General features: G+C 42.0%; 8 protein-coding genes across 8 annotated transcripts; 1 reads left to right on the top strand and 7 right to left on the bottom strand.

The window, feature by feature from the left end:
• Window positions 1–42: 42 nt before the first annotated feature.
• Window positions 43–6,895, bottom strand: LOC145700585 (solute carrier family 53 member 1-like). The gene is made up of 14 exons (XM_081777880.1): window positions 6,690–6,895; window positions 6,500–6,647; window positions 6,299–6,457; window positions 6,106–6,258; window positions 5,475–5,555; window positions 5,172–5,430; window positions 4,868–5,127; window positions 4,147–4,826; window positions 3,959–4,105; window positions 3,810–3,905; window positions 3,646–3,738; window positions 3,491–3,596; window positions 3,275–3,415; window positions 43–221 (listed from the first exon to the last, which is right to left on the bottom strand). Exons 1-13 carry the CDS (start codon window positions 6,839–6,841, stop codon window positions 3,314–3,316), a joined length of 2,436 nt encoding a protein of 811 aa, XP_081634006.1. The 5' UTR covers window positions 6,842–6,895; the 3' UTR covers window positions 43–221; window positions 3,275–3,313.
• A 675-nt stretch (window positions 6,896–7,570) lies between these two features.
• LOC145700586 (glutamate-rich protein 3-like) lies at window positions 7,571–11,135 on the bottom strand. Its single transcript, XM_081777881.1, has 12 exons — window positions 11,028–11,135; window positions 10,876–10,987; window positions 10,618–10,835; window positions 10,493–10,576; window positions 10,202–10,452; window positions 9,956–10,153; window positions 9,749–9,911; window positions 9,447–9,704; window positions 8,795–9,199; window positions 8,673–8,751; window positions 8,379–8,534; window positions 7,571–8,328 (listed from the first exon to the last, which is right to left on the bottom strand). The coding sequence occupies exons 1-12, from the start codon at window positions 11,133–11,135 to the stop codon at window positions 8,240–8,242; spliced, it is 2,121 nt and encodes a 706-aa protein (XP_081634007.1). The 3' UTR covers window positions 7,571–8,239.
• Window positions 11,136–11,581: 446 nt separating this feature from the next.
• On the bottom strand, window positions 11,582–13,405 carry LOC145696165 (uncharacterized). The gene is made up of 6 exons (XM_081773159.1): window positions 13,266–13,405; window positions 12,832–13,226; window positions 12,283–12,759; window positions 12,056–12,157; window positions 11,751–12,009; window positions 11,582–11,673 (listed from the first exon to the last, which is right to left on the bottom strand). Exons 2-5 carry the CDS (start codon window positions 12,839–12,841, stop codon window positions 11,930–11,932), a joined length of 669 nt encoding a protein of 222 aa, XP_081629285.1. The 5' UTR covers window positions 12,842–13,226; window positions 13,266–13,405; the 3' UTR covers window positions 11,582–11,673; window positions 11,751–11,929.
• Window positions 13,406–13,530: 125 nt separating this feature from the next.
• Window positions 13,531–18,671, bottom strand: LOC145696164 (ralA-binding protein 1-like). Its single transcript, XM_081773158.1, has 11 exons — window positions 18,539–18,671; window positions 18,358–18,456; window positions 17,957–18,308; window positions 17,785–17,912; window positions 17,683–17,736; window positions 17,449–17,635; window positions 17,163–17,409; window positions 16,604–17,123; window positions 14,079–14,251; window positions 13,871–14,035; window positions 13,531–13,825 (listed from the first exon to the last, which is right to left on the bottom strand). The coding sequence occupies exons 1-8, from the start codon at window positions 18,647–18,649 to the stop codon at window positions 16,838–16,840; spliced, it is 1,464 nt and encodes a 487-aa protein (XP_081629284.1). The 5' UTR covers window positions 18,650–18,671; the 3' UTR covers window positions 13,531–13,825; window positions 13,871–14,035; window positions 14,079–14,251; window positions 16,604–16,837.
• Window positions 14,814–16,589, top strand: LOC145696166 (uncharacterized). The gene is made up of 4 exons (XM_081773160.1): window positions 14,814–15,353; window positions 15,401–15,529; window positions 15,570–16,107; window positions 16,150–16,589. Exons 3-4 carry the CDS (start codon window positions 15,883–15,885, stop codon window positions 16,579–16,581), a joined length of 657 nt encoding a protein of 218 aa, XP_081629286.1. The 5' UTR covers window positions 14,814–15,353; window positions 15,401–15,529; window positions 15,570–15,882; the 3' UTR covers window positions 16,582–16,589.
• Window positions 18,672–18,695: 24 nt separating the features above from the next.
• Window positions 18,696–20,703, bottom strand: LOC145696163 (phosphatidylinositol 4,5-bisphosphate 5-phosphatase A-like). Its single transcript, XM_081773157.1, has 7 exons — window positions 20,562–20,703; window positions 20,419–20,522; window positions 20,098–20,372; window positions 19,977–20,053; window positions 19,649–19,929; window positions 19,447–19,604; window positions 18,696–19,404 (listed from the first exon to the last, which is right to left on the bottom strand). The coding sequence occupies exons 1-7, from the start codon at window positions 20,701–20,703 to the stop codon at window positions 19,182–19,184; spliced, it is 1,260 nt and encodes a 419-aa protein (XP_081629283.1). The 3' UTR covers window positions 18,696–19,181.
• Window positions 20,704–20,757: 54 nt separating this feature from the next.
• LOC145698455 (NADPH-dependent diflavin oxidoreductase 1-like) lies at window positions 20,758–23,796 on the bottom strand. Its single transcript, XM_081775658.1, has 11 exons — window positions 23,670–23,796; window positions 23,349–23,470; window positions 23,015–23,305; window positions 22,809–22,943; window positions 21,974–22,308; window positions 21,798–21,907; window positions 21,608–21,717; window positions 21,396–21,560; window positions 21,111–21,277; window positions 20,972–21,057; window positions 20,758–20,922 (listed from the first exon to the last, which is right to left on the bottom strand). Exons 2-11 carry the CDS (start codon window positions 23,366–23,368, stop codon window positions 20,758–20,760), a joined length of 1,584 nt encoding a protein of 527 aa, XP_081631784.1. The 5' UTR covers window positions 23,369–23,470; window positions 23,670–23,796.
• A 77-nt stretch (window positions 23,797–23,873) lies between these two features.
• On the bottom strand, window positions 23,874–25,964 carry LOC145696979 (large subunit GTPase 1 homolog). Its single transcript, XM_081774113.1, has 7 exons — window positions 25,424–25,964; window positions 25,276–25,352; window positions 25,008–25,226; window positions 24,342–24,963; window positions 24,213–24,300; window positions 24,075–24,169; window positions 23,874–24,026 (listed from the first exon to the last, which is right to left on the bottom strand). Exons 1-7 carry the CDS (start codon window positions 25,950–25,952, stop codon window positions 23,905–23,907), a joined length of 1,752 nt encoding a protein of 583 aa, XP_081630239.1. The 5' UTR covers window positions 25,953–25,964; the 3' UTR covers window positions 23,874–23,904.
• Between the last annotated feature and the right edge of the window lie 30 nt (window positions 25,965–25,994).

Genomic DNA, 25,994 nt, shown 5'->3' with positions numbered 1-25,994 from the left:
GAGTATAAATAAGATCATTAGGTACAGTGGAAGATTGTGTAATGAGATGTATTCTAGATATATATTTGTATTTTAACTTATTTAAAAATTAAGGAAAGGTATGAAAACAAATGAACTTGAGAAGATGATGAACTTAGAAGCCTCTGCGCACGGCAAAGGCTCAAGACAAGAGAGGAGCGTTTTCTTCGTCCGATGAAGTTGGCAATGGTGAGGTAGAAGATCTACAAAAATTGTTAAATTTTCACCAGTTTCGTAAGTGCAGAAAAGGGGTGGGTCCGTTTTCCTAAGGATCACATATGGCCAGTGGCTCGGTGGGGGAAGGCGCCAAGCCGAGAGCAGGGAGATGCAACGTGCCCACCGCCATGTGCTAACTCCTGCCGAGGCAGCGACTCGGCCCAACTCGAGGCAGTCTCAGCGTGTGATGACTGAGCCTAAGGGCAAACATTGTGCACATTGAGCTGCTAATTAGGATCAAGCTCAACTGCGGATGAGCTGCAATTTTTGGGGATAAAGAGGACAAAAAAATAGAATTCCCTGAAAACATCCCCAATAGGGTAATTTGAGGTGCTGATTCCATTTTTGAAGTCAAAAATGAGTTTTAATGACAGGTTAACGAAAAATTGCCCCTCAAAATCCAGATAATACTTTGAAGGGCAGGATTTTTCGCTAAATTTACTGCCCTATAGACAAAGAGCCCATCATAATCCAGATAATACCTCTATGGGCAGTAATTCTCGCTAAAAATCCTGCCCTTACTGATTTTTTTTCGATTTCAAGAAACAAGCTACAGAGTTTTCCGACAAATTTTGTATTCGAATATCAGTTAAAGCACAGTGTAAACAAGTTCATCAGTTACAAAAGCAGAAGGGTAATGAAGAATGTTCGTGGCGAGGTTCTCGTTGCTGCTAAACTGGCGACAAATAGAGACGGCATTTTCGAACTTCCATGCTGAAGATTGACGTTCAACTTCTGAATGGTGGAACATGATGTTTCTTGCTCGTTCCAGGGAGTCTAATTTTCTTGGGACAAGTTGACGATTGGCGTATTTTCCTCGGAAGAAAGATTTGTAATCGTGAAGCACCTCTGAGGCGACGCGGATGGTTGGTGGAGGAGTTTTGTAGGACTTTTTGAGCGACAAATGAAGGGCTTCGCTCTGGTTGGTCGTCCAAAATGTGTCGTTTCGCTTGAGAAGAGCATGAAGATTCCAGTCAGCATTCACATGGCGTTTGTTCACCCAAGTCTTGATGAAGTAGTTGTGCAAGGCTACAACTTTCGATCGCTTCGTAGGGCAGAGAGATGGGATGAGCTCGGTTTCCAGCTTTCGGATGGCTTCTGCTACGATGGTTGGATCGACGAAAGGCATCCCAAGGTAGATGTTGAGGATCTGCGCTCGTAGCTCCTTGTCGTAGACCAATTTCTTGCTGCCGAGTTTGAGTGCCCAGTTGTGAAGAATGGCTTTGGCGTAGTGAAACTGGCAACCGTAGACGAGAGCGTAGGGCCAGAATTCTCTGATGATTTTTGCTGGATTGCCCTCGTAGTCGACGCGCCAGTTGTCGATGTGAAGCTCGTGGCCATAGTGCTCCTTGTACAGCCGGCGAACCTCATTGAAGGCGACTCGGTACGTATCCTTCGGAGGGGAGCTTGCTGCAGAAGTTGAATGTTCCATCGATAAAACAGGGATCGTCTTTATCGTGAAGGAGGTGAAGTTCGCTTGCGAGTCCCCAGATCTTGATCGGCAGGCCATCGTGAGTGTTGATTTCAGAGAGAAGAAATTGCTCGATGATGGAGTTCTTCGCATACAGCTTGGTTGCGGAAGGATCGTGTAGAAGCATCGTTGTTGATCCCAAAGCGACTTGATCTTGAGGAGAGGTCCAACGTCGAGCGAGGCGAGCAGAGATGAGTTTCTTTTGGTAGGTTTCTTCTCCAGCGATGTTTTTCTTGATGTCTGCATTGAATGAGTCTGGTAAGGCTTCGAATTCTCGATCGTATTCGACACGTTTCTTCTCTAGAGAGCGCTTCACTGAATTCTCCTTGAAGATTTTTTGAAGTGGTGAGAGATCAGCTGGAGGCGGATGATTATGGACAGCAGGAGACTCGAAAATTTCAACCTCGTAGTTGGATTTGTCGCGGGACTCTTCCATGTCTTTCTTGAGAGAATGCCGAAAACAATCGTAGAAGCTTCCATCTCGCCGTCTTTTCTTTCCAAGCTTGCTTTCGATGATGTCTGGATTCTTGACGCGAAGATAACAGCGAGCAGGGCATCGTCTTGAAGCAGGAGTTGAGCATTGTCCATGTTTGCAGATGAGGGTGAGCCTTTCCCTTGTCGTGTTCGGTCCAAGAACGTTGTATTCGTAAGGATTGATTCCGATTCGCATCCAGAAGATTAAACTTGAGTTCATTCGGGCGCCACTTGTAACCATCAAAAACTCTGGCAGCTCATCTGTACCTTTTGCATCTTCATCGTCTTGAAGCAAGTTCATTGCTGTTTCATACTGTGACATTTTTTGAATTATGATGACTGGAAAACGGAAAGTAATTATATATGTGATTGCCAGCTGTTAATAGCGGCGGAAGTTATACCGAACATCTGATTCTCATCGTCAATTAAACATCATAGAGAATAATTAAGATCCAAGATCAAAGATCTTTCAAAGGGCAGGATTTTTCGCCAAATTTACCGCCCTGAAGAGAAAAGCCACGTAGGATCCAGAAAATACCTCAGTAAGGGCAGGATTTTTAGCGAGAATTACTGCCCATAGAGGTATTATCTGGATTATGATGGGCTCTTTGTCTATAGGGCAGTAAATTTAGCGAAAAATCCTGCCCTTCAAGGTATTATCTGGATTTTGAGGGGCAATTTTTCGTTAACCTGTCATTAAAACTCATTTTTGACTTCAAAAATGGAATCAGCACCTCAAATTACCCTATTGGGGATGTTTTCAGGGAATTCTATTTTTTTGTCCTCTTTATCCCCAAAAATTGCAGCTCATCCGCAGTTGAGCTTGATCCTAATTAGCAGCTCAATGTGCACAATGTTTGCCCTTAGGCTCAGTCATCACACGCTGAGACTGCCTCGAGTTGGGCCGAGTCGCTGCCTCGGCAGGAGTTAGCACATGGCGGTGGGCACGTTGCATCTCCCTGCTCTCGGCTTGGCGCCTTCCCCCACCGAGAATATGGACCTAATGTGATCCTTAGGAAAGCGGACGACCCCCAGAAAAGTAGATGAAAGATAAATAGATCGATAACTGATAATAAGAAGTGTTGCTTTAGATACCGTTAAAACCTTGACATCTTTTTTTTGCATCTTCATCTTTCAAACAAACTTTGAAAGGCTCATCCTTACCCTTCTCATCGCTTTCGTGGATCTCCTGCGGACCCTACTTAATCTAACTGCGCCGTATGAATCTTTATTGTCGTTTTCTCATATAATGGCTATGCTTTGTTCCTGCAACAGTTTTTTTTCCTGCTCTATTTTATCAAAATTTAGTAGCCTGACTGATGACTCGTCGCTGCTAGAAATCATTTCTGGCATCATTGTGACTCTCTTGCGCGGTTGAGAATCCCTTTCATAATCTGCTCTTTCGGGCCTGAATTTTCTTGCTCATGAGTAACTTGATCTTTCTCCCTTGATCAATCTCTACTTACACTGGGTTATCATTCGGGTCCGACATTAATCGTCTATGCTTTGGACCCATCCGATTATCCATGATATCTTCAATTCGTTCTAGATCCTCTTTGCTAAAAACACAATCAGTACTGGGCATCGAACAGAAGATGTGATTTCATGCGATGAAGTGAAAGTGACTTACCGATGCTGAGTGACTGTAATGTCGCGGACAGCACGGAACTCACCACAGTTGTTAAGATGCTCGTTTTCAAGACGGAAATAGTTCCAAACAAATCGCCTTAAAAAAGTTAAGCGTCTCCAATAGGCTATTGGCAATAGCTATCTCTCTACCTGAAGACCTCGGCGAACATGAGTAGCGTTGGGCTCACATAAGGGACATGGAATGCTTGTAAAGTCCAGAGAAATCTGAAGACAATATCTTCGAGAAAAGCAGCGTAGTACTTCCAATTCCACGGACTTGCGTAAACCAAATGATCCCTAAAAATGTATCAAAACAATTGCCGGAATCTATTTCTAACCGAAGTAATCCACCAACACAGGTAGAATCATCGCTTTGGTCAAGAAAGCCCCAATCCATTTTGATGTCCCAAACAAGCGAGTAAAAGGACGAAATTGCATGGGCGACGAAGAGCACCACCACCCAGACAAATTTCGAAGAATCGTCTTTGGGAACGTTTCGAAGGCTGTACGCCATCAGATAGCTGATAAACACCTTGATCAGAGTTGTTGAGTACTTTCCAGCGTTTGTTATGTGCGGATGGAGTTTGCCAGAGTCAACATATCGCCGGATGCATTGAAGAAATCGAATAATTGCCGGCCACATCATCAAGAAAACTTGAATTCCTCCAGCAAGGGCGGAGCCACCGACGAGTTCTCCACAGAGACATTTTTCATCTGTAAGGCTTTCGTTTGCCGTTTTCAGACTCGTTCCGTTCATTCGGTATGTGATCACACTTTGGTCCGTGCTTGAAGCATTGATGTTCGTGGACGAGCAGGACAGTCCGTTGCTGATATTTCCATCCACGGCGTAGAAACAAGTCACATATTCCATATCAACGAGGAAGCCTGCCATCGATGTCAGCTGATCAGCAAGCCAGAAGTCGGCGAAGGTAACCGACCAGTAACCAGGAAAAAGAAGCCGCCAGAATCGACCGACAAGCCATGATCGAGCTTTGCGGTAACAACTCAGGCCCGGGATCTAGGAAAATTGATTAATGGAGGCGTTGATGAAAGACTTACCGGAAGAGGAAAGATTATAAGGATCGTGAGAAAAGAATAGAGAATAGCTGGGTGTGCGTAACGAGGTAGATAGTCTGCAAGGGGGTTATGAATGAAGGCAAGAAGGGACAGCGCCCAAGTCAGGGCGATGACGAAGGAGACTTCCCAGAGATGTGTTGGCGCGAGATGCTCTCTGTAGTCGATCTCGAAGATAAGGACGTGGTTGACGCCTGCTTTGCGCCAGCCATAGACGTTAAATCCAAGCAAGAAGATGAAAAATGCTAGAAATAACGACTACGAACATCATTTAAAATAGGGAGCTTACCAAGAAGTATTCCTGGGCGGTATAGTCTAATGATTGTGTCTTTCTGCTCGCAAAAGATATCAGTGAAGGAAGAAGTGTTTGATGATGAGGTACGTTCTAGTGATAAAGTACGATCGTCCTGGGAGGAGATTGAATCGGCAAATATACAGCTCCTCGCTGGATAAATAGATAAAACAATGGCAGATAGTACGACGAGTCCCATCCCGAGAAAGATCCCCACTCGGAATAAAGTGAAATCATTTTTGTCTTGGCTCAGCTCCTGAAATAAATATAGAAGAGAGAGCTAGAAGCGCAGCATTCTACCTTTGATTCTAGTGACGGAACTCCAAGTTTCTTTCTGGCTTTCTTTCTGTCGCCATCTTCTAATTCTTCTGCCACAATGGTCTGAAACAGTATTTTATAAATATCAAAGTAAAGCTGATTTCGACCGAAAAATCAAACGTAGCACTTCTAGTCCGAGACTCGAAACGAGAAGATAGAGTTTCTCTCCTCCGCCTTTTTGGCGTAGAATAGCTTTTGATGCCAGATTCCTCATCAATTGCTGTTTGAGAAAGAAAACGATCTTTGAGTCTTGGTCGGGGATTGAAACATTCATCAGAGATGCGGAAATCGATGCTGTTGTTAGCGAAACTACTGTAAGCCCATGTGTTGGTGAAAAGGGAGGAGGAAAGAGGGTAGCCGATTCCTCTGCTTTGGCAGAAATACGAGGCTTATGCGAGTTTTGATTAAATATTGAGATATTTCTGAGATAAAACAATTACATATAAAATATGAATCCTGTATGGTAGACATCTAAGATTCTCATTTGAATTTTAACTCCTGACTGACGCTGCCTTTTTATTATTTTCCCATTCTCTCATTAAAAAACGGTTTTAAAATTTTTTCGGTCACTTTGGAAAGAAAGATCTGATAAGATCGAAAGTTTGTTGCTTACCTCGGTTTGCAACAATAGGTTTGAAATGTGTTTGTTCGTATAGAAAGATCGTTCTTTTTCGATGTGCTTTTTTCTCCAGCTGTCGCCGTAAGTACTGTACATGTTTTTGTCGAATTTCTTGAGGATTTTTCGGAAGCCATCGAAGTTAATTTTCTAAAAGCGGAATTATAAAGGTCGATTAATATCGGCTTACCTGGTATCTGTCTAGTAAAACGAGGGATAAGTAAAAGTCGCTAAAATTGGCCTTGAGTTCTTTCAGCGATTTCGGCTTTATGGCATTTTTCTCCGGCTCAGCGCGAAGAAACTTTCTTCTTCGAATAACTCCGCCTGAGCTTTCTGTCTCTTCTTTTGGCTAAATATTCGTTAGCTTTAATACCGTTGAAAAGGCGCTTACATTTTTGTAAAATTCAACATCTTTTTTGAGTCCGTTAAACGTTTGCACCACTTTCGAATAACGCTCATTGTAAAAATGGTTGACTTTTTCTAGCTGCTCGGCGATTTCCCGGAAGAACACTTCGTCTCCGGGGGTTTGCAGCGTTTTGCTATAAATTTGATGGTTATTTGTTCACAGAAGAGTGCTTTACTGTTTTGGCCTTTCTTTTTCGTCATCTCCGAGATATGTGTCTGTGTGGCCAGTCTGGGCTTCTTCGAGAAGTGTTTTTAGCTTTTCGTAGTCGATGTACTTGTCCCGCCATTCAGCAGTGGCGTAATACTGTAAGTTCTCCCCGAATTTCATTTTGAGCGCGTTTACTCATTTCCCATTCACCCAGTCTAAAGAAAAACAATCATTTAAAACTTTGGATTGACCAGCTTTCGTCACTCCTGCTTATTTGTCTTAATCCGTGTCTTTCATCACTTTTTCAGGTTTTTTGACCACACAAATTACTTCCGCCCGTGTATCTCTCTATGACAGGCTCTTTACAGTCTTCCAACTTTATTTAGCAAAGAAACAAAACGCAAAAAAAGCTCTAGAAAGAGTCTCCAAAAGAAAGTAACTTGTTAAACTTTTTCAGTCAAGCTCGAACTCATATTTTCTCTGGAACCGCTTTTTATGACTCTTCCAACAGACGCAAAAATGTCTTTGTATGGCAATAAGCCATGCATGAAATGACGGGAAAAATGCCATCACGTCTACCTTATGCAATCGTTTTCTCAGGGCAAAATCATTTCTTTTTTCAATTAACGATAATGGCCGTAGCTTTCTCTTTTTCTCCTCTGACTGAATTGCAAATAAGCAAATTTGCCGAGAAATGGTCCGAACTAAAGTTCTCTATTTAAAAAATCTTTGTTGATTTCAATGTTCTCCGGATCGGACGCTCTTTGTCCGGCGGTTTTCTCTTTGATTAAAATAAAGAGCCACGAGTCTCAATTTGTAAATTTTTCAAATCTATATTTTCGATCGATCATTTTTGAAGACCTTCCATCTGCGCTGCTCTCTCAAGCGAATAAATACTCAATTTTGGCATTTTACTTATTAAAAATATTCATTTATTTGTTGTTTATAAAAATAGCATCAAATAGAAAAATCAAGGAAGAATAACATTTATACAAATATACGATTTTATATAAAAATACACTTGCACCGTTTTTTGGAATAAAACTTCGTCAAATTTGAAATCTCTGTTTTCCTCCCCGCGATAATAAGGGACCCAAATTAGCGAAAACTTAGTGCCACGACGGCGTTACTATATATAATGTCAGCACGGATGGGAGTTCACCTAGCTGTCGCACGCTCCCTTGGCCTTCATCTCACTCCCCTGGGGCTATTTGTCGCGCGCGAGGCACTTTCGCATTCATCAAAGTTATTATGCCCGCCATAGGCAATATTCTCTGTGACTTCTGGCTCTCGTTGAAAATTTAAAAAAGGGAAAAAGAACAAAAATTTCAAACTTGACAAAGGCAATTATGAACTTAGTGCAGCTGTTGGCACCTAGCCAACTGTTTGAAATGCCGAGAAAGTAGATAAAACTAAAGCTGGGGTGGATTTAAGGCGTGTTAACAGATACTTTTCTCTCGAAAGAGAATGTATATTAAAGGATTTAAAGAATGATTGTCTAGTTGGAACTCATTGGGGGGATTTCAAGAGGGGGAAAGTTGTGCAAAAATTCATGAAAATAAATATGGACAAGGATAATTAATTTCTTTCAGAGTCGGTGTCAGAATCAGAACTTGAACTGTCGCTCGTTGAATCCTCAGATGAAGATGAACTGAAGTTTTCAGGTTCTAGAATAAGCTCGTCGTAAATGAGCGATAATTGAGGGCGATAATCTCACCTCGCGGGGTCACTTGAGTAATATCAGACGCGGAGGTAACTGAATGTTTCCTGTTGCTGCCCTCGCGCTGCGCCGTGGTCAACGCAGCACCCACCAAATCGTCCGCCAAGGGCGAGGTTGGCGATCGCGTGCCCTCAAGGTTATCTTCCTTGCGTACTGAAATTATAAAGTCATGAATTACACACTCGAGGAGGAAAAGGGATACAACGGGAGTTTGTAAATCATGTCTACGGGAGTGGGAGTTTTGCCAAGTTATTCACTGTTTTTCCTCTCAAAGCAGAAGAAAGAACTTACTTTTTAAAATAACATCGTTCACCAAGTTGGTTGCATATGGAGAGGTCATTCCATTTGTTTGCTCACTCAAGTGAGTTGCCTAAAATCATTGTTTGGAATGAAAAGTTCTCGGGGGAATTCACCTGGCTAGAACTTCTATCAGCGCTATGCTCAGATGCAGCCTGCTCTTGGTAACTAGCTTCGATGTCTTCTTGTGTCGGAGCGCTCTGGCTCGCGATACTGGTTGGACTTGCGCTTGGTGGATCAGCATTTGTATCCTCCACTGTTTGAACGCTTACGACACTCGACACTGAGCTCTTTCGAGAGCTGACTTTTGACGAACTCGAACTGGAAGATGATGAAGAGCTTGATGCAGTGCTTGGACGGCTTTCTGGCTCATCCTTGATTGATGGTGCTTCACTCTGGGATGAAATTGATTTCACGTCGTCTTGGGGAGCCTGAGCTGCTGTCAGATATCCTGGCTTTTCTTGCTCAATTTCGACCGCAGTTGGATTCGTTTCAGAGGATGAGCTTGACTTGTTCGATTTCTAAAGCGCATCATAGACTCTCTCTCTTTCGAATTACAGTGAAAAATAAGCGATAAAGGTGATCGTAAATGAATTACCAAAAGATAAGCATTTGGATGATTGAAATTCGAAATTCAACTCTGAATTTTACGAATTGACACGTGACAAATTGCAAATCAACACATATATAAATATTTATTTTGATTGAAGCCGTGATTCAAAGCACAAGAATTTTCAAGTTGAAAATTCACATCGAAAGTGTGTATACCTGGGTCTCGGCTTCATCCTCGCTTTCTGAGCTCGAACTTGACGAGCTCGAGCTGCTGTGGACTTTCATGACTTCAGGCTCTTGCGGGGGAGGCTCTTCATTTTCAGGAGTTTCGCGGGTGTTGAATTCCTCGTCTTTGACAACTTTTCGTTTGCCTTTGCCCTTTGGTGCTGATTGCTTGCCAGATTTCTTGGAGCTGACGGTTGTTTCGGGAGTATCAAGTCGACTGGTTGGCCTTGGTGCTGGATCAGGCTTTTCCTTGATGAGAATTAATACTCTTAAATTTTGATCGTGCATCAAACCTTTGGATTGTTGTTTCTGATGTTGCACGAATAGCATGGAGCAGCCCCTTTGACGCTCAACAATCGAATAGTTCCGCAACCAAGTTTCGAGCCTTTCTTGTATCGATATTCACAGCACGAGGAAATTCGTTCAACTCGGATTGAGTTAACATAAACCACGAAACTTTATCATTTAATTATGATATCAATTAATTTATGAATAAAAACCTGAAAGGATATCCACGATGTCGTCGAGAAATGAACTTAAACTTTTCTCCTCGTCTGAGATTTCCATGAAAGACTTTGATATTTTCACCGCCACAGTGTTGTTGCTCGATGACTACATCTTCTCGTTCTTGAAAAGCTGTATCGCCAACAGACGGTCGACCGAGATATTTCATTGAAACGTCCACCATACTTTGTTGTCTACGGTTGAGTTTAATATCTTCGATGTGAGTTGATATAACTTCTTACCGAACTTTGACAATCATTCCAGGCTGTGCTCGATGAAGTCTGTGATTGCTACTCTTCTTCATTCTGACGTATTCTTGAGATTCATGAACGGAGTAATCCTCGTCAATGGGCCGCGGAACACGAGGAGGGGGAGATAAAGCATTGGCATCAGCTTTGTCAAAATTATAGGGACTTGGTCCGGGGCCGAAAGCTTTGGATCGCTCAGCTTCGCGTTTTAGCATTTTCAGCGTAGGTCGGTCAAGTTCTTTCATCTTTTGGGAATTTAGCTTTGTGGCGAGAAAAAATGCTTACCTTTCGCTGGGCAACGTAGTTGACTTGTTGTTCACGAGTCCAATTTCTCGGGTCGTTTTCATCTACGCTTTCTTCTGGATGGTCCTAAAATTCATTGATCATCAAATAAGAGTCCTAAAACTGACCCTTTGAATTGCGCTACCAGCCCGACTGGACTGTTTCGAAGTATTTGATCGCTTTGAAGCGGACCCCCTCGGCGCGCTCTGAGGAGGAACTCCTGGATAAATCATATGAGGCGCCGTTCTCGAGCGTTCTAGCCGCAGCTGTCGCACTCTTTCTTGCTTCGCCGCGCGTTCCATTTCGTCCCTGATGGCAACTTGTCTCTGTCTCTCGATTTCGATTGCTAAAATGGCTGAAGTGGGCTAAGAAGAAAAGTCTCTTACCTCTGCGAACAATCGACTCTTGCAAAATTTCTTTCATGTGCTCTTTTGTCTCCTTATGTTGTGCCCGGAGCTTGTACTCGCGTTCAGATACAATTTCCCCATTTCGTTTTATCTGAATAAGCATAATTTCTTGATAAAGAAGACGAGCTTACGAGTCCAGCTTTACGAAGACTCTTTTGCTTTGATTTCGTTGCGAAATGGCCCTGTAAATTTGGATCCAATAACGGATTGTAGTCGGAAATGAGTGATTTCGGTCTCATTCTAAAATTTGAATAATTCGAGCGAGATTTTCTATCGTTTATGACTGTTAGTTCTTTTAAAAAAGAATTGTTAGTTTCAAGAGCAGTAAAGGTCTCTATAATCTTTTCTCAGGTCAGCCTTCAAATCGCCCTCTTTCATCCTTCTATTTTGGACTCGAGCATTTTTCGTATCAACCAAATGCATAAAAGGAAACGCTTCTTGCTTCACCTCTTCGCCTTTCTTCAGATTGTCTTTGAATTCCTTGAGCGTAACTCTCGTGCTTTCCGTGTTGGCTTCGCTGGTTCTCTCAATTCTTTGCTGCTTTTGGCTGAAGCGCGCTTCAATGTCAGGATAGTTTTTTCTCATTATCTCCTTTGTTCGCTCCTCTTCCGGGTCTACTTTGCCACTGGAGCTGCGTAGGATTCCCTTCGCCGCTTGGATTGTCAAAAATTTATCATATTTACTCCGTTTCTCTTCGTCGCTAAGAATGACAAAGGCGCGCTCTAGTTTTTCTAAAGAGTGGTAGTCTTCTTCCTCGGTTAATTTTTCATGGAGCGCCTGAAATGATAATTTCAATAAGTTTTCTCAGTTTTGGAATCAAGGAAGAGAAATTTTAAATTTGATTTTCTCCTTACCAAATAAGCCGCGTTTATTTGAGAGCTTGGCGCTTGTTGAGGTATCTTTAGGAAGTTGTAGTAATTATAGCGTTGGATTGCGATACAGTGCTTCGCGACCCGTAGCAACATTCTGAATCATTTCAATTTGCATCTCAAACAGCCTTCCATGGAGTCGTTAAATTAGGACAAAGTAACATTTACTTTCTTTTCTTCTTTTTCTTCTTACTGTCTTTGAACGGGTTTGAGTTGTCAAGGTCTTCCATCACAATGGAGCCGTCTAAATTACACTTGCTCGATTAATAGTTTCAACAATCGCAGAATACCTTTTTGAACAGCAATTTTAAACCGTTTCCCATCCATTTCTATATTAGCCTGGCCGAATTCGTCCAGCTCGGCGTGAACCCGCTGCGCGTTTTTCAAACTTTCTGAAATATTTCTCAGAGTTGAAATCACATTTGAGTTTTTTACTCGCAAGAACTCAAATTATGCATAATATAAATATTTGCTCAAACTACTGAGCTCCTTCCTTTGTACATAAAAGATATCTCACCAGATTTATCTTTCGGCTTTTTTCGTTGCTTCGGCTTTGATTTCTTCTTTTGATTTTCTTTGAAACGCGGCTGCGTCTTGATCCACTCTTCCCATTCTTCGTATTGAACTTGATCATAAAACCCATAGCGTTCATTGTCAAACTCTTCATAATACGGCCCTCGCCAGTCTCTATTACTGTAATCGTCGCCGGAATGCGTTTTCGTCTCCCAATATCTCTCCTTTTGCCGGAAATATTCGTCTTCTAAATCTTCAAAGCTCTTTCTCGACGAGCTCTTCCGCTTTTTATTGAAACCATATTTTTGATTGAAGATTGACTCGTACTTCTGACGCTGGTTCTCCCACTGGTCAAAGTTCTTGTAAGAATATCTCTGGTAGTTTTCATTCGGATATTCTTCAAAGTAGAAATCGTCGAAGATATCGTCATCGTTGAAATATTGAGAATAATGGTCGTGGTTCGTGTTTGGATCGCCGTATTCTTTTCGAGAATGGACAAAGGTATTTTTGATGAAAACACACTTTTATGGTTATAAAAATGTCCAACCCTGACCTGCGTCCATGGCAGCGTGATAGAAGCTTCTTGTTTGTTGATTTTTAACGTACTGTTCCCACGGATCATAAGCTCCTGTGTTCCCTCTTCGTCTTGAGCCTGAAGAACTTCCGTTGGCGAATTTAAACCCACTGAATCCAAAGTCGCGATCGAACTGATCCCATTCCTCAGAACTCGAAAATGACGGTTCATCGTAACTATAACCAGCATCGCTGTAAAATTCACTTGCACTAGACTGTGGCCTCAGTTGATTGTCATATTCTGATTTTGCTGTCGCATCAGAAAGAATTTCGTACGCGGCTTGAATTTTTGAAACTTTTCTGCCGCTTTTGGATCATCTGGATTTGCATCGGGATGATGCACCTTTGCCGCTTGCAAATACGCTTTCTTGATCTCTAAACTTTTTTATATTTTCGGTTGTCTTGAAATCCAACCTTTTTTATCCGCAGATTGGTCAATCCCAAGTGTTTTATAATGAGTCCTTCTAACTGATAACTTCCAGATTCCGACTGTCTGTCTCGCCCATCCCAGTGCCCTCATCTAAATTAGATTCCATTTGATCTCCGGCTTATCTCTTTCTTGATGTAAAAGGGAACTACAGGTAGCATAAGACTAATAAGCTGGGCGGCCCTCCAGCAAAGAAGTATATTTCTCAGTGTCTCCATAGTTACTTGACATTAGCTCAGTTCGTGTTTACAAAGTGATCTCTGACTATAGTAAATCTTTGAACACGCCGATAACTTCTTCAAAAAAAAACCAAATAAGCGTGTTTATTTGACAGTTTATTTAACAGTTGTTCAAATCAGGAAAATTGAATATTCATCCAGGGTCTTCGGTAGCCATGATATGAGCAATCCCATGATAAGTGAGTTCCAAAATTTGCTAGCTCCTTCGTAAGCCAATATTTTGTCGCGACTTCTACAGGGGTCATTTTTGACAGGGACGGGTCGTAGGAATATTTAAAGATTTGACTGTCGATGGGGCGCATAGTCGTCTATGATTTCAATGAATAATGAACTGTTGGAAATGAAATATCTACCGGCAGTAAAACAGGAAGAAGATTATACGGTGGCCAGTCGTACTGGCTAAATTTAGCTAAAAGGATGAAAAAACCAATCCAAAATCCAGTTGACAGGACAAAATAGATCAATCGCTTTCTTGAATAACTTCCCCAAGGAGATCTTTCTAATAGCTTCGACCAGATCTTAAATCGGTTTCAGCTTTGGTAAATGATGATTTTTAATTACAATTTTAGGTTTGTCTAGCAAATGTGGCGCTTGGAGGGCCACCGCGGCGGCATGTTTGTGTTTGAGATGAACGAAGTAGGTCGCATAATTCGTGTATCCAAATTCGGCGGCGTAGAGTACCCGCTGATCCTTTGCGCTCAAGGCGGCCCATTCGCTGGTTTCTTTTTCGCGCGCTAGAAAGCCACGTTATCAGCGCTTATCTTACTTTTCAAAGGCTGGAACTCAGAAATTCCATAAGTTCCCCCTCAGCTACAAGTACATAATGCTCACAGAAATTGCGGTGAAATGGCCCCGGGCCGCAGTAATGAAGAATACGAGTTCTAATCTCTGTGCTGCGTTGCACCAAAAGGTCTATTATGCAGAGCTAGCAAAAATCGTCGAGACATTAGCCATGGCAAGTAGTACCGAGGAAAGCGCGAAAATCGCGGAGCTAGAATCACTTGAGATTAACTTCACCGCTGGCGGAGATTTCGGAAATTCGGAGAAAAACAAAGAGGAAAAGCCGATTGAAGAGAAATTCTTTCGAAGCTCCGGAGTCATGAATGTTTCTTCAGCACCCAAATTAATGCAGGAAAAGGTTTAATTGTGGTTAATTTATTGCAACAATAAGGCTTTATAAAATTGTTTTGATCAAAATACGTAAACGATTCGCTACATGACACGTTTTTCCAACAACAAGATTCTCCAAAAGCATTTCCTTCGAATTAATTCATAATAAAACCTCAAAATGCCCTTTCTTCCGCCTCAACCCCCACCTCGCGAAAATGGCAAACCTCGAAATGATGATGATGAGTCCGACTCTAATGAGAACAAATCATCCGACAGCGATATAAATGCAAATTCAACACCACAATCATCCGATTTACATGATGAACAAAGTGCTGAATCCAAAATTGAGGAATCAGCAAATGAGAAAGCACCCGAGGGAGATTCTAGCGCACAAGAGAAGAAATCAGATGATACTGAAGAAACACTTGCTGACGCGTTGCGAAAATTAATTTCCCACCGATTCAAGCAAAAAGTGGATCAACAGCGGAATAAAAAAATAACAGAGAATCAACCAGAAGAGCCAGAAAAGAAACCGGAACCTCAGAAAAAATCTCTTTTGAAAAACAGCGAAAAAACCTTATCAAGAGAATCGACATCTTCACGAAGCTCGAGAGGGAGTAAAAAATCCATGCCTAATTCACAGCGATCTCAATCTAGCAGAAAAAGTCATCTCGGCGCTAGAAGAGAGAGCTCAGCGACATCCGCTTTCGATTTCAACTCTGATAGGTGAGTTGATAGTAAACTAGATTTCAATAATCCGGAACTTTTACTAGCGAGCTTTCTGATTATGCTGTTGAAGTAGAAATTAGAAGCGCCTGCAGCGATTACTCGTACGACGAATGGATTGAAGACTCTAACGACTCCGACGACGGGGGAGATCCATTCAACTTAGAAACGTTCAAGTAAGAAGCGTCAACCGTATCTTTTTCAAGAAAAAATAAGGTCGATGCCAAACATAAAAACAATTCGAGAGCCGCACTCAGAGACACTATCATCTTTGCCGGATAAAAAAGAGCCCGTTCAAAAATCTGTTGATTTCGCCCATGAAAAGGTCAACATTGGCAATCGAAAAGTATGGAAGCGAAACTCTAACGTCGGACTTGCCCGGCATAGTTTTGCGAATATCGGCGATGCACAAAGAGCGTATACTTTGTCGCGCGATCCATCGAGGGATTCATTTGCCAGTTACACAGGAATTGGTTAACATTTTCGGAGAACTTTAGAGAAAAAAATATTTTTAACCTAAAAAGGCAACATGATTCCCAACTATGGCTTGTACGGACCGAATACGGTCCAGTCCAAATCTCTGTCGAGAATGGATTCTTACGACCCGGGAAATGTTTCTGAGTCTGCAATGTCCAGTGCATCCTCTCACTTTACGAAAATATTTCAACCGCCAAAATCGAAACCCCCACCTATTCCGATGCCCTTCGCTGAGAGGACAATTTATGTTCATGTCAAGAATGAAAAAGAACTTGAGGTAAGTTATAAAAAACAAATATACGTTCAAAAAACATTCTAGCCCGAGAAAACAGAAAAGGTGTCCATTTTTGGTCAACGAGTAGCAATTTCCTCTGGCGCTAAGAAAGCGATTTCTTCTGCTTCGAGAACGGTGTCAATGGAATCGGAATACAATCCCGTTCCAGTGCCATTGCCAACTGGCCAAGAAATCTCCGCTATTTGGGCCTCGAACATGCAGTACCCGTCCGCCCCTGCTGTCAAGTACAAAAACGAGCTGCAGGAAAGCTACTGTAAGATTTCCCAAGAAGAGTTCGCCAAAAAGAACAAAATCGGCAAAGATGAAATTCTCGCTGTTCTCGATTTACCAGGCCTAACCGCGACGGAAATCAGCGCATCGCGAAATCCGAAGAAATCAAGGAGGAGTAAAAAGGACCTTGTCATCAAACCAATCACTATCACTGTCGAAAAAACTTGCACCAAAGTTGAGCATTGAATAAACTTTATTGATGTCTTACTTTTGTCGAAGATAGCTTTTTTATTCGTAGCTGAGTATGGTTTGGAAGGGAAGGGACTTGCAGCCACTTTTGGACGGCGATTGCGCAGATTTTTTAGATTTTGAGATATTCCCATTTTTATCTGAAGGCGATTTTATTGCATATTATTTTGAATATGGAATTAATGGGAAACAAGTATTATGTGAAGGTAGGAATGGACATTTGGCAGAGAGTTGTTTGTGAAGATGTTTTTCATCAAGCTTGGTTGAGAATTTCGTTCTTGACTCGATAAGCAATGTTTGCTTCAACAAGCCGTTGTCTTTCCTCGTTTATGTTCTCGATGATCTTTTCATTTTCCTTCTCAAGTCGTTCGTTTTCCCTCACTAGCTCGTCGCAGAGTTCTCGAAGCTGTTCCCGATCGAGTTCGTCTTCTGACTCGCTGCCTTGGAGAGACACTTGTTCGATGTTCGGTTCTTGGGCGCGGAGGACATCCAGTTTCGCCTTTTCGTACTCAAGTTTTCGGCGAAGATGATTTTGCATCCTAAAATATTTGTTTTAAGAGAATCTTATTGGGACCCACTTGATCAGCTCTTCTTGCGCGATGAGGGCTTTTTTCTCCTCCAAAAGCAAGAACTTCATTTCTTCGGCTTCTTTCTCCTCCTTCTCTTTCTTCATGTGCTTCTGCTTCCTCTTGAGAGCGGTCTTTATCCTCTGGACTTCCCACATTCGCTCTTCCGAATGCGAGTCCGGGTTTTCAAGGGAGTGCAGTTTGGAAAGAATTTTCTCCTGGCAATCGGTCTCTTCTTTCAGCCACTCCAGCGTCACGTCTGAAAATGTTTAACGTCGTTAAATGAGCGGTTTCCTACCCTCTGGAATGGCGAGGTTTGTTGAAGAGTCTTTCCAGCGGATAATCGCTCTTCCCGGATCAAGATCGACCTTTCCGAAAAGACCTGGGGCAAAGTTCACCATGCTTTGAAAAAGAGCCTTCGAGATCTTCAAATTCGGCACCCAAATCGGACTGAGACTTTCGATAGACTGCGAGTTTTGCGATGACTAAAATAACTGTCACTCTCCGTAAGCCCTTAATCTTTTCAAAATACCTGTACGACATTGTTCAAATGAGTGAAAAGCCACGAGCAGATATTGTAGTTTTCCTAATAAAAAAAACAAATGAATCTCTTAGCCATTTCAGGTTGTCTTACAGGAGGGAAGATTTTCGATTCGATGAGTATCTTTGTTTTTTCGACGAAAGTATCTGGTTCTTTCGCCAATTCTTCGATCTGGTCATGCATGCAATCGAGCAGATTTCCAGACAGTTTGCCAACGAAGACTAAAAGAATGTAAAAGGCAAAATCAAGAAATCTGCGATATTACTTTTTAGAGACGCCGCGACGATGTGAATGTCTGTCTTTGTCAAGTCGACAATGTCCATTTCTCCATACGACTTGATAATGCTCATGACATCAACCTTTGGCGCTGGAACTCGGTAAATTTCTTTTTCGCTCAATCCGCGTTTCTCGATCTCTTTTATCGTCGCCCCAACAATCTCTGGCAGCGCTAGTTTTTCGCAGCTTGAGCGCGCGACAGACTCTTTCAAGGAAGTGAATTTGATGGATTCGGATTTGGAGTCAAGGTCGAGCGTTTTTCTCCGACCCGATTCGCGTTTCGACTTTCTGTCACGCATGAAGTTTGACTTAGTTTCTCGGGGAAGAGATGATGACTTCTTCTAAAGTGGTTTGCTTTATCTCTCTGGATCTATTAACTGTGAGGGCTACCTTGTTATCCTCTGGTGTTTGGGGGCACATATCAACAGCGTCAGCGACAAGATTTCGCTCTCTACTCTTCGCCCGCTTAGAGACATCTTCTTTATTTTTCTAAATTATCTATTGATGGGCCGCTTTGCATTCACAATTGTCGATTCGGATTAATATTGAAAGGTCTCTTCGGTAACCGTACCTTTCGCGAAAGACTGGCCCTCCTAAAGATGCTCCCTCGCTTCTTTTTATCGGAAGACGAAGGATCCGGCGATGACTGCAATTTTTCCCGACCTCGTTCGCTAATCGGCATTTTTTCAAATTCTCAATGACAAAAATCAAGATCAAGAATGTCAGAATTAGCAGAATTATTAAAGTTATTACGAGTCATTGAATAATTCGCGAAATAAATAGGAACAATCGGAAAAAATTAGAAACGAGAAATCAAGGAAGAGATTTTCAGAAAGAGAGATTTTTTGAAGCAAATTGGGGCAAATTTCAATCCCAGAAAATGTGTTGGATTTGGCTTGATTTGGGGACGACAATAGAATATAACGAGTTATTTTGTGCGTTGAAAATTCTTGAGTACCGTTTGGCGGATTTTGATCAGGCCTCGGAATGGTAAAGAAGGGAAAACTTTTTTTTTAATTTTGAACACAGAAACATGACTTTTGCCGACGACCTGGTCATAATCCAAAGCTTGGAATTGTATTTGTTGAACTATTAATTTTTTTGTCTTGTTTTTCAGGTATCAAAACGGTCATGCATTTTGTTTGAGGTAAAGTAGTAATAACGATGCGCAGTGAGAGTTTATTTACAAAATATTCTCAAGATTTTTGTGCTGTTCAGTTTTGCTGTGCATTTGATATTGTCGGCCCGGGGTTCCTTGACGTCACGTGGAAGGGCTCGGATAGAGCAACAAGATTTTGGTTGACGGAAGAAAAGTAGCCGGCGATGAATTGTCCACCAACCAGAATGTCGGAGACGGAGATCTCCAAGTCGATCTTTTCGCTTGAGCTGTTTTCGGACTCTTTTCCAAAAGCAGTCCATTGGAATGTGACCCAATCACTGCAAATTTTTCAGAGAAGAGGTAAGACTGAGAGAGCTTACCGATAATCCTTAAAGTGAGGGCGATAGATTCCGATCCAATCTTGGTTTTTGACAAAAGCTGATTTATTTATCGACACTTGAATTCGTAAATCGTCGTTTTCTGCTGGATCGAACTTCCCAGTAATAGTAGCAAGTGGTGGAACATCTCTTGAAGAAATCTAATGGAAAGAAAATTGATTCGAGCGCTGAAGAGAGGCCTTACTTTTACAGAAAAATCTGCGTAGACTGGCCGATGATCTGAAACGAGCACTTCGTAGATCTCATCATAAGAATGGCATCTGATTCCATTCGATTTGTACAGAATGCGATCCGTCCACGCTGGCTTCCTTTTTTTCGCTGAAGAATCGTAGTTACGACTTTGCTTGTCGTATTTATAAGTTGGATTGAAGACAATATCATTTTCGGTGAACTTGGCGATTATTGGATGCGACTCCAGCAGATTATTTAGCTCGTCTTCTTTCAGACACTTATCTTTTTCTTTCGCTGAAGGGGAATATTAAACGAACATGTCGTTTGTCGATTCTACTTACATTCCAAATGCTGGAGAACCTGGTCACGTGAGATACTTGATATCCTGAAGTTCAGGTCTCCTTGAAACAAGACAACACTAAAAAGGCTTTAGAAATCACTCTCTTCTATGATTTCATTTACTCATGATCAAATATCGAAACTGCCAAATCTGCGAACTTGATTAGATTAAAAATCTTTTCAATCGACACAAGCCGCTGGTTGTACTGGCTCTTCTCGGTCCCGTGAGGCAAGTGCGAGTTAATTAGAGCGAATGTCTTTCCGAATAGTTTCAATCGGATTGCAACTGCTCCCTTGTTTCCCCAGAATCCAAGTTGGCCTGTCCCGATCCAGTCGCACCGGACATCGCGAAATTGAGGCAACAGGCTTCGCTTACCGAAGACTGATAAAACAATCCCCTACAGTAGAACCGATTTGAACTCAGTAATCATATGATTAATGTACCTGCATTCGTATGCTTTCAATTCTGTAGTAACCCTTTTTCGTCAGATGCTCGGACATCGCTTCAGTCCAAGTATCCCAAAATAAAAGAGCTCCAACTTGCAGTCCTAAAAGAGTTTCGTTTTGTTTCAAATGATTTCATGTACCTAAATTGACTTCTTGCATGGCTAGAATGAAAATATCTGGAGAATCTTCTTCAGAATTCTTTCCGAACAGTGCCGCTGGAACGTCGGATGGTGGGTTTTCATCCGCGACATTGAAGGTGACTGTCCGAATCCGAACATCCATCTGAAAAGAAGAAATGTCAGACCAAGCAAGTTCTATCACTTCTTTCGGCAGAAATTATTTCACCAGCACTCCAATTGTAATCGTCCTTTTTCGTGGCTCTCTATTATTCCACTCTCTACAAATTTCGGACATAATAAAAGCCATTCCTTGGTCTTGCAGCATGTTCAAGAATAAGTTCGCTTGTTCGCCCGTCATGTTCGCACTTTTCGCTATCACCATCTAGCAAAATATGAAATTTCCATAAAAAAGTGACGTTTTTGATATTTACTTTTATTGCGTTCTTCACACCATCTGGCATATCTTTTGATTTTCCAGCAATTAAAATGATGCAACCGCTCATAATCTTTTCGAATACTAAAAATGGAAAATAATCAACAGAAATTTGTAAATACAAATTTTAACTGTACCTTGTTGCGCATTTTCTTCAATGACCTCTTGGACATATTTCTTTTTCTCGTTCTTGTCTCTTGAAAATGCGTTTAGTCGCGTCACTTCCTCAAAATCATCTTCAAAGTACAGATCTTTGTCTTTTCCTCGACAGCCAAAGAAGAGCAGCGAGCGTTTCGACGCAATTCTGAATGGGCCTCTCAGTATACACCTCTCATTATTATTCTAATCCATTCAAAAGATGTGTCAGCCGTCCTTTCAAATTATTATTTCGGCCGTCATAAATATTTATTTAAAAAACGTACCTCTTTTGATAAATCGATCGGAACGGGGCGATACCAGTGCCAGGACCCACCATTATGTAATCCGCCTTGTTAACCAGTTGGAACGTCCCAGACGAAATTGATAGCTCAACTTCATCACCTTCTTCAAGTTTCTTGACGAATGCGGAGCAAAGGCCCACTCGGGGGCTAAAATGAAAAATATATGTTTTCCGTTCTCTTCGTTGATTTCCTACGTTGCCATTCTCGATTTATAATTAACCACTGCACATAAAATCTCTACATATCCTTCTCCGTAGCAGCATATGGAGTAGGGCCGCGGGCGGATGAGAGGAAATATGTCGAGCTAGTTGGGTTCCTTGAATGAATATTTTATTTACACTTCGCGAAATTGAAATAAGCGAATAGATAGATCAGAACCCTGACCAAAGCTTCTACTGGCAGGTCTTTAACGCTCTTTGGGAAATCTTGAAGTGCCTCGGCGATAGTTCTTCTTGGCCGATTCGCGTAATCCCATCGATCGTCAGTGCCCTCAGCTTACTCGGGGCTCAATCACTTACGGAGCTAAGCAATTAGAAAACAACAAACAACTAGTACATCGCGCCCGCTCCCTGTACAAAACTCTTCCAATCGATCATTCTCCATCTTGTCCGAAGAATACTCAGCCAGGATTTGGAAAAATGAGCGCTTTAATCCAAGGTCAGCAGTATTAATTACAGCGCTGATATTTCTTCTACAGTAGTAGTCAGATATTAACCCTGATTCAACCACAAAGCATTTATTTTTAGTCGATATATTATAGATGACCCTTTCCTTAGGAATCCCAACAAGATCGATCTCAGACTCGAGAATCTCTTGTACAGTCTTTGGAAGAGCCAAATTCGCAAGAGTCGCCTCTCCATCCCAATTAACTTCAAAACCGCGTTCACAAAAACTCCTTTCCGCAAAAAAAAATGTATATTTATTTCACTCAATGAGGGAAAAACACGTTCCTGTTGCGGTCGGGTCCCAGGGGAGTGCCTCGATCGCAAGTTTCACCAAGTGCGGAGGATTGCGCGGTTTGACGTTCAAAACGTCCCCAGCATCGTAAACAACGTCATCGGGGAGCGTAAAGCGTACATGCCGCGTCTCTTGAAAATGATCTTCACTCGTCGCTCTCTTGTTGAAGACAACTCTTCCGATGAAGCCGCTTTCATTCCTTTGAGTAGTGACTGGCTCTATTGAGGAGGATTTTGTGATGGTGAGCTTGTGACGCGGAGTGAAAGGGAGCCGGACGTCGAAATTGCCCGAATCATTGGAAATTAAATAATCCCTCAGACTTTCAATGCCCTTTTGGCAGGTTCAATCAAAGTAATTACTTATGAGATCAAATAGCTTTTTTTTTTTCTAGGATAATCTTAATTCGATCTGGGAAATTCAATGAAAGAGCAGTAGAACCGTCCCTTATCAGCTCCATAGTCAAAGCCAAGTTCATGTCTCTCGTCACACAGTACAGTTGGTACAACAAGCTCCGCTCCAAGAGTTTCTAACCGACGACTCAGCTGTTTCCCAACCCAGTTATACTCTTTATAACTAAAAATAACATTGAGATCAAGGAAGAGAAGCGCTACTTGTGAATCAATACATCCCAGTCTTAAGTTTACCTTGAGTCACCCATCGCGAAGACAATTGCTTTTACTTGTGGGCTTTGGCGGATTTCGAAGTCTTTCTTCATGATCATCCTCCAAAAGCTTTTCGAATCCGCAGGCGGGTCCCCAACGCCAGTGGTAGAGATGCAGATAACGAAAAGCTGCGCGCTTTCATCGTTCAAGTCAATTTTTTCGATCTCGTCAAGAGACGATTGAACAGCATGTTTTGTCAGATAGAAATATATTCTCTCCGCAAGTTCTTGAGTATTGCCCGTTTGCGATCCGAAGAAAATCTTCACAGTCATTCTGAATCAAAATTGAAAAGCTTTCATGGATTACTTCAAATTACATTTGTGGCAGTTTAGACATGTTCTCCGATCGGGAAGGAATTTTCTGTCATCAAGTCAGCAAGACGTCCCTTGAGCCAGGTATCGCAGTCGGCTATCACAAAGAGGTGCGTTTCGTCCAGGTCTGAACAGAAAATAATGGTTTGATCTGAAAAGAACTAGTAATGGTTCGAATGTCGAAATGATATGATCTAAAAATTTCATCGTAAATTTGCACCTGGTAATATTGACATAAAAGAGGACTTTTTGAAAACCACTAAGAAATATTTTTGAAATGACACAACTAGTTTTGTTTTTGGTGCAATCCATTATTTTTTAGCTACCTTTGAGAATAAACCTTCTTCCCTGAAACTCTCTTTTCTCGTCCAGATTCAATAAAAACTGCTTCAGAGCTGGATCTACCGTCACCAACTTTCCGTTCTCAACATTCACCATTCTAAAACACCTTCAATAAACACTACTTCTCGAAGAAAGAGACAGAAAGCATCATCCGAAATTTTCAAGTCTCCTTGAATCAGAAACGAGAATGAATAAATAGCCAAACTTTCTTGGAAAAAGTTATAACCAGTCGGGAAGTCCTTTGTTCTGTTCTTTGAGCGCTTTCTCTCGCACGCGTCGCTGTTTGTCTTTCTTCTTTGGCTTCAAGTCCTGTAACCTTTGCTTTCCATCTGTCCGACTAGCTACATTCGCCGTTAAAAGTGAGCCTAAGTCGCCTGATCGGCGCTTACCTGAATACTTTCCGTCAACCCCTGTTCTTTTCTTTTCAAAAGCTTTCACGTCACTTTGCCCGAAGAACGCACGATCGATTTTGTCCAATTTCCAACTGAAATCGCGTTATCTTTCAATTCATTTCACTTCTTGCTTACCTCTGGAGCATCTTTGTCTCTACAATTTTCATTCTTCTTTCTAACTTTGCCAAGTCTTTTTCTGTCTCAAGGGTTTCATTTTGGAATTCTAAAGCACCGTAAATACAATTTCAAGGTGTATTTTCAGACCTTCTTTATTCTCAAATCCTGGAGGTTCATGCACATACAACAGTTTTCCACTGATAAAGTCTTTAATCGCGAGACGCGCAGCACGAGATCTGTCTGGCTGACCCCGACTGGTTCTGAAACCGCGTGCGGCCGCCATTGGATCAAGGAATTCACCAGCTGTTGGTGCTCTGTCGGGATTCGTATCCATTAGGTCTTCGACGAGCATGATGTGGATTCCATATCCGACTTCGAGCTTCTTCTTTGAAATGAGCTGGCACATCAGCGCGACTGGAGTTATGTGATCTCTGATATGATTCAACGGTAGAATTCCAGCAAGAACGAGTTCTTCTTTCGTTGAAACCTGCGACGGAAAGACCAACCCGGGGCAATCGCATAAAACGATATCCTCGCCCCATTTCAGCGTTTGAAAATGCTTCGTCTTTCCGGGTGTAGCAGATACTGACACTTTCTTGTCCTGCAGCATGACGTTTATACAAGATGACTTTCCGACGTTTGGATAGCCAATCATTCCGACAGTGATGTGTTCGTCATTCCTTCGCATTTTTCCTTCACGGAGAGTTCGTACGAGCAGTTTGAATTGGTCTTTGTCGTAGATTTCCCAGTTATTCTCTGGTAAGACTATCTAAATCCAAAATTTAAAATCTATTTCAATATCATAATGCAAACCTCTTTTTCAGGAGTTTCCTCTTGATCTTCTTCCTCCTCTTTGGGAGCCTCCGCGTCATCTTCAAATTTCTCCTGCTCTTCAACAGCGGAAAAGAAGATGAACTTGATGCCCTCTTGCTCAAAATACTCTGCCCAAGCCTTTCGTTGATATTCCGAGATGAGGTCGGCTTTATTGATCAGAAGAAGGGTCTCTTTCTGTGCGCTTTGACGCTCGCTGACCTACAGATTGTCAAATGCCATCACAACTATTGTTTATCCATGTATTTACCTCGTCAACATAAGTGTCTACGTCAGCGCAGTGATAAAGCAGTGGTCGCCTGGCGTCAACAAGTTGTACAACAAGATCTATAAAACAGTAATTACTAATCTCAATACACATACGTAAGCATTTTTGAACCTTCTAGGTGAAAACTTACCGGATCGCTCGATGACTCGCCATAATTGTCTCCAAAACTCGATATTTTTCTCAAAGGGTGTGAAAACGTTTCCGCTCGTTTCCTCGACCTCTGCAAGCTCTCGCCTCCAAGTTAAAAATGCATCTTTTTCCGCCCGATCAAGCTCCTCTTTTGTCGTCTCTTCCGTCCAAACTGGCCGCCTTGGGATCAAAATGTCCTGTGGGAGCTCGCTCATGTGCTCGATAATGTTCGCGAAGTCCTTTCGATCTGGCTGAAGCAATCTGTAGCTGTTTGGGATCTCTTCGACTTCGAATTCTTGCTGTTTCATTTGAACTGTAGCCAGGAAGTCGGAAATGTAATCTGGCTCAGTTGACGATTGTTTTAAATCGACATAGTGAGCTTCTTTCTTGTGAATTTCGGATGTGTGGATGTGAGTTTCGTTGCCAACTTGGATTCTTCGCGCCCCAGCTGCTTTTTTGTCTCTTGCATTTTTCAGAGAATTTCCCAAATTTCCGCCTGGCTTTCCGTACGCGCGCTTTCCGCCTCCCATACTTTTTTTGGACAATCTTTGAAAATTCAGATCAATCAAAAG

The sequence above is a fragment of the Oikopleura dioica genome, chromosome 2 (genome assembly GCF_907165135.1).
Source record: "Oikopleura dioica chromosome 2, OKI2018_I68_1.0, whole genome shotgun sequence".
Classification (NCBI taxonomy): domain Eukaryota; kingdom Metazoa; phylum Chordata; class Appendicularia; order Copelata; family Oikopleuridae; genus Oikopleura; species Oikopleura dioica.
The sequence above is the reverse complement of the archived record's forward strand: the minus strand, read 5'-3'. Positions and strand labels throughout refer to the sequence as shown.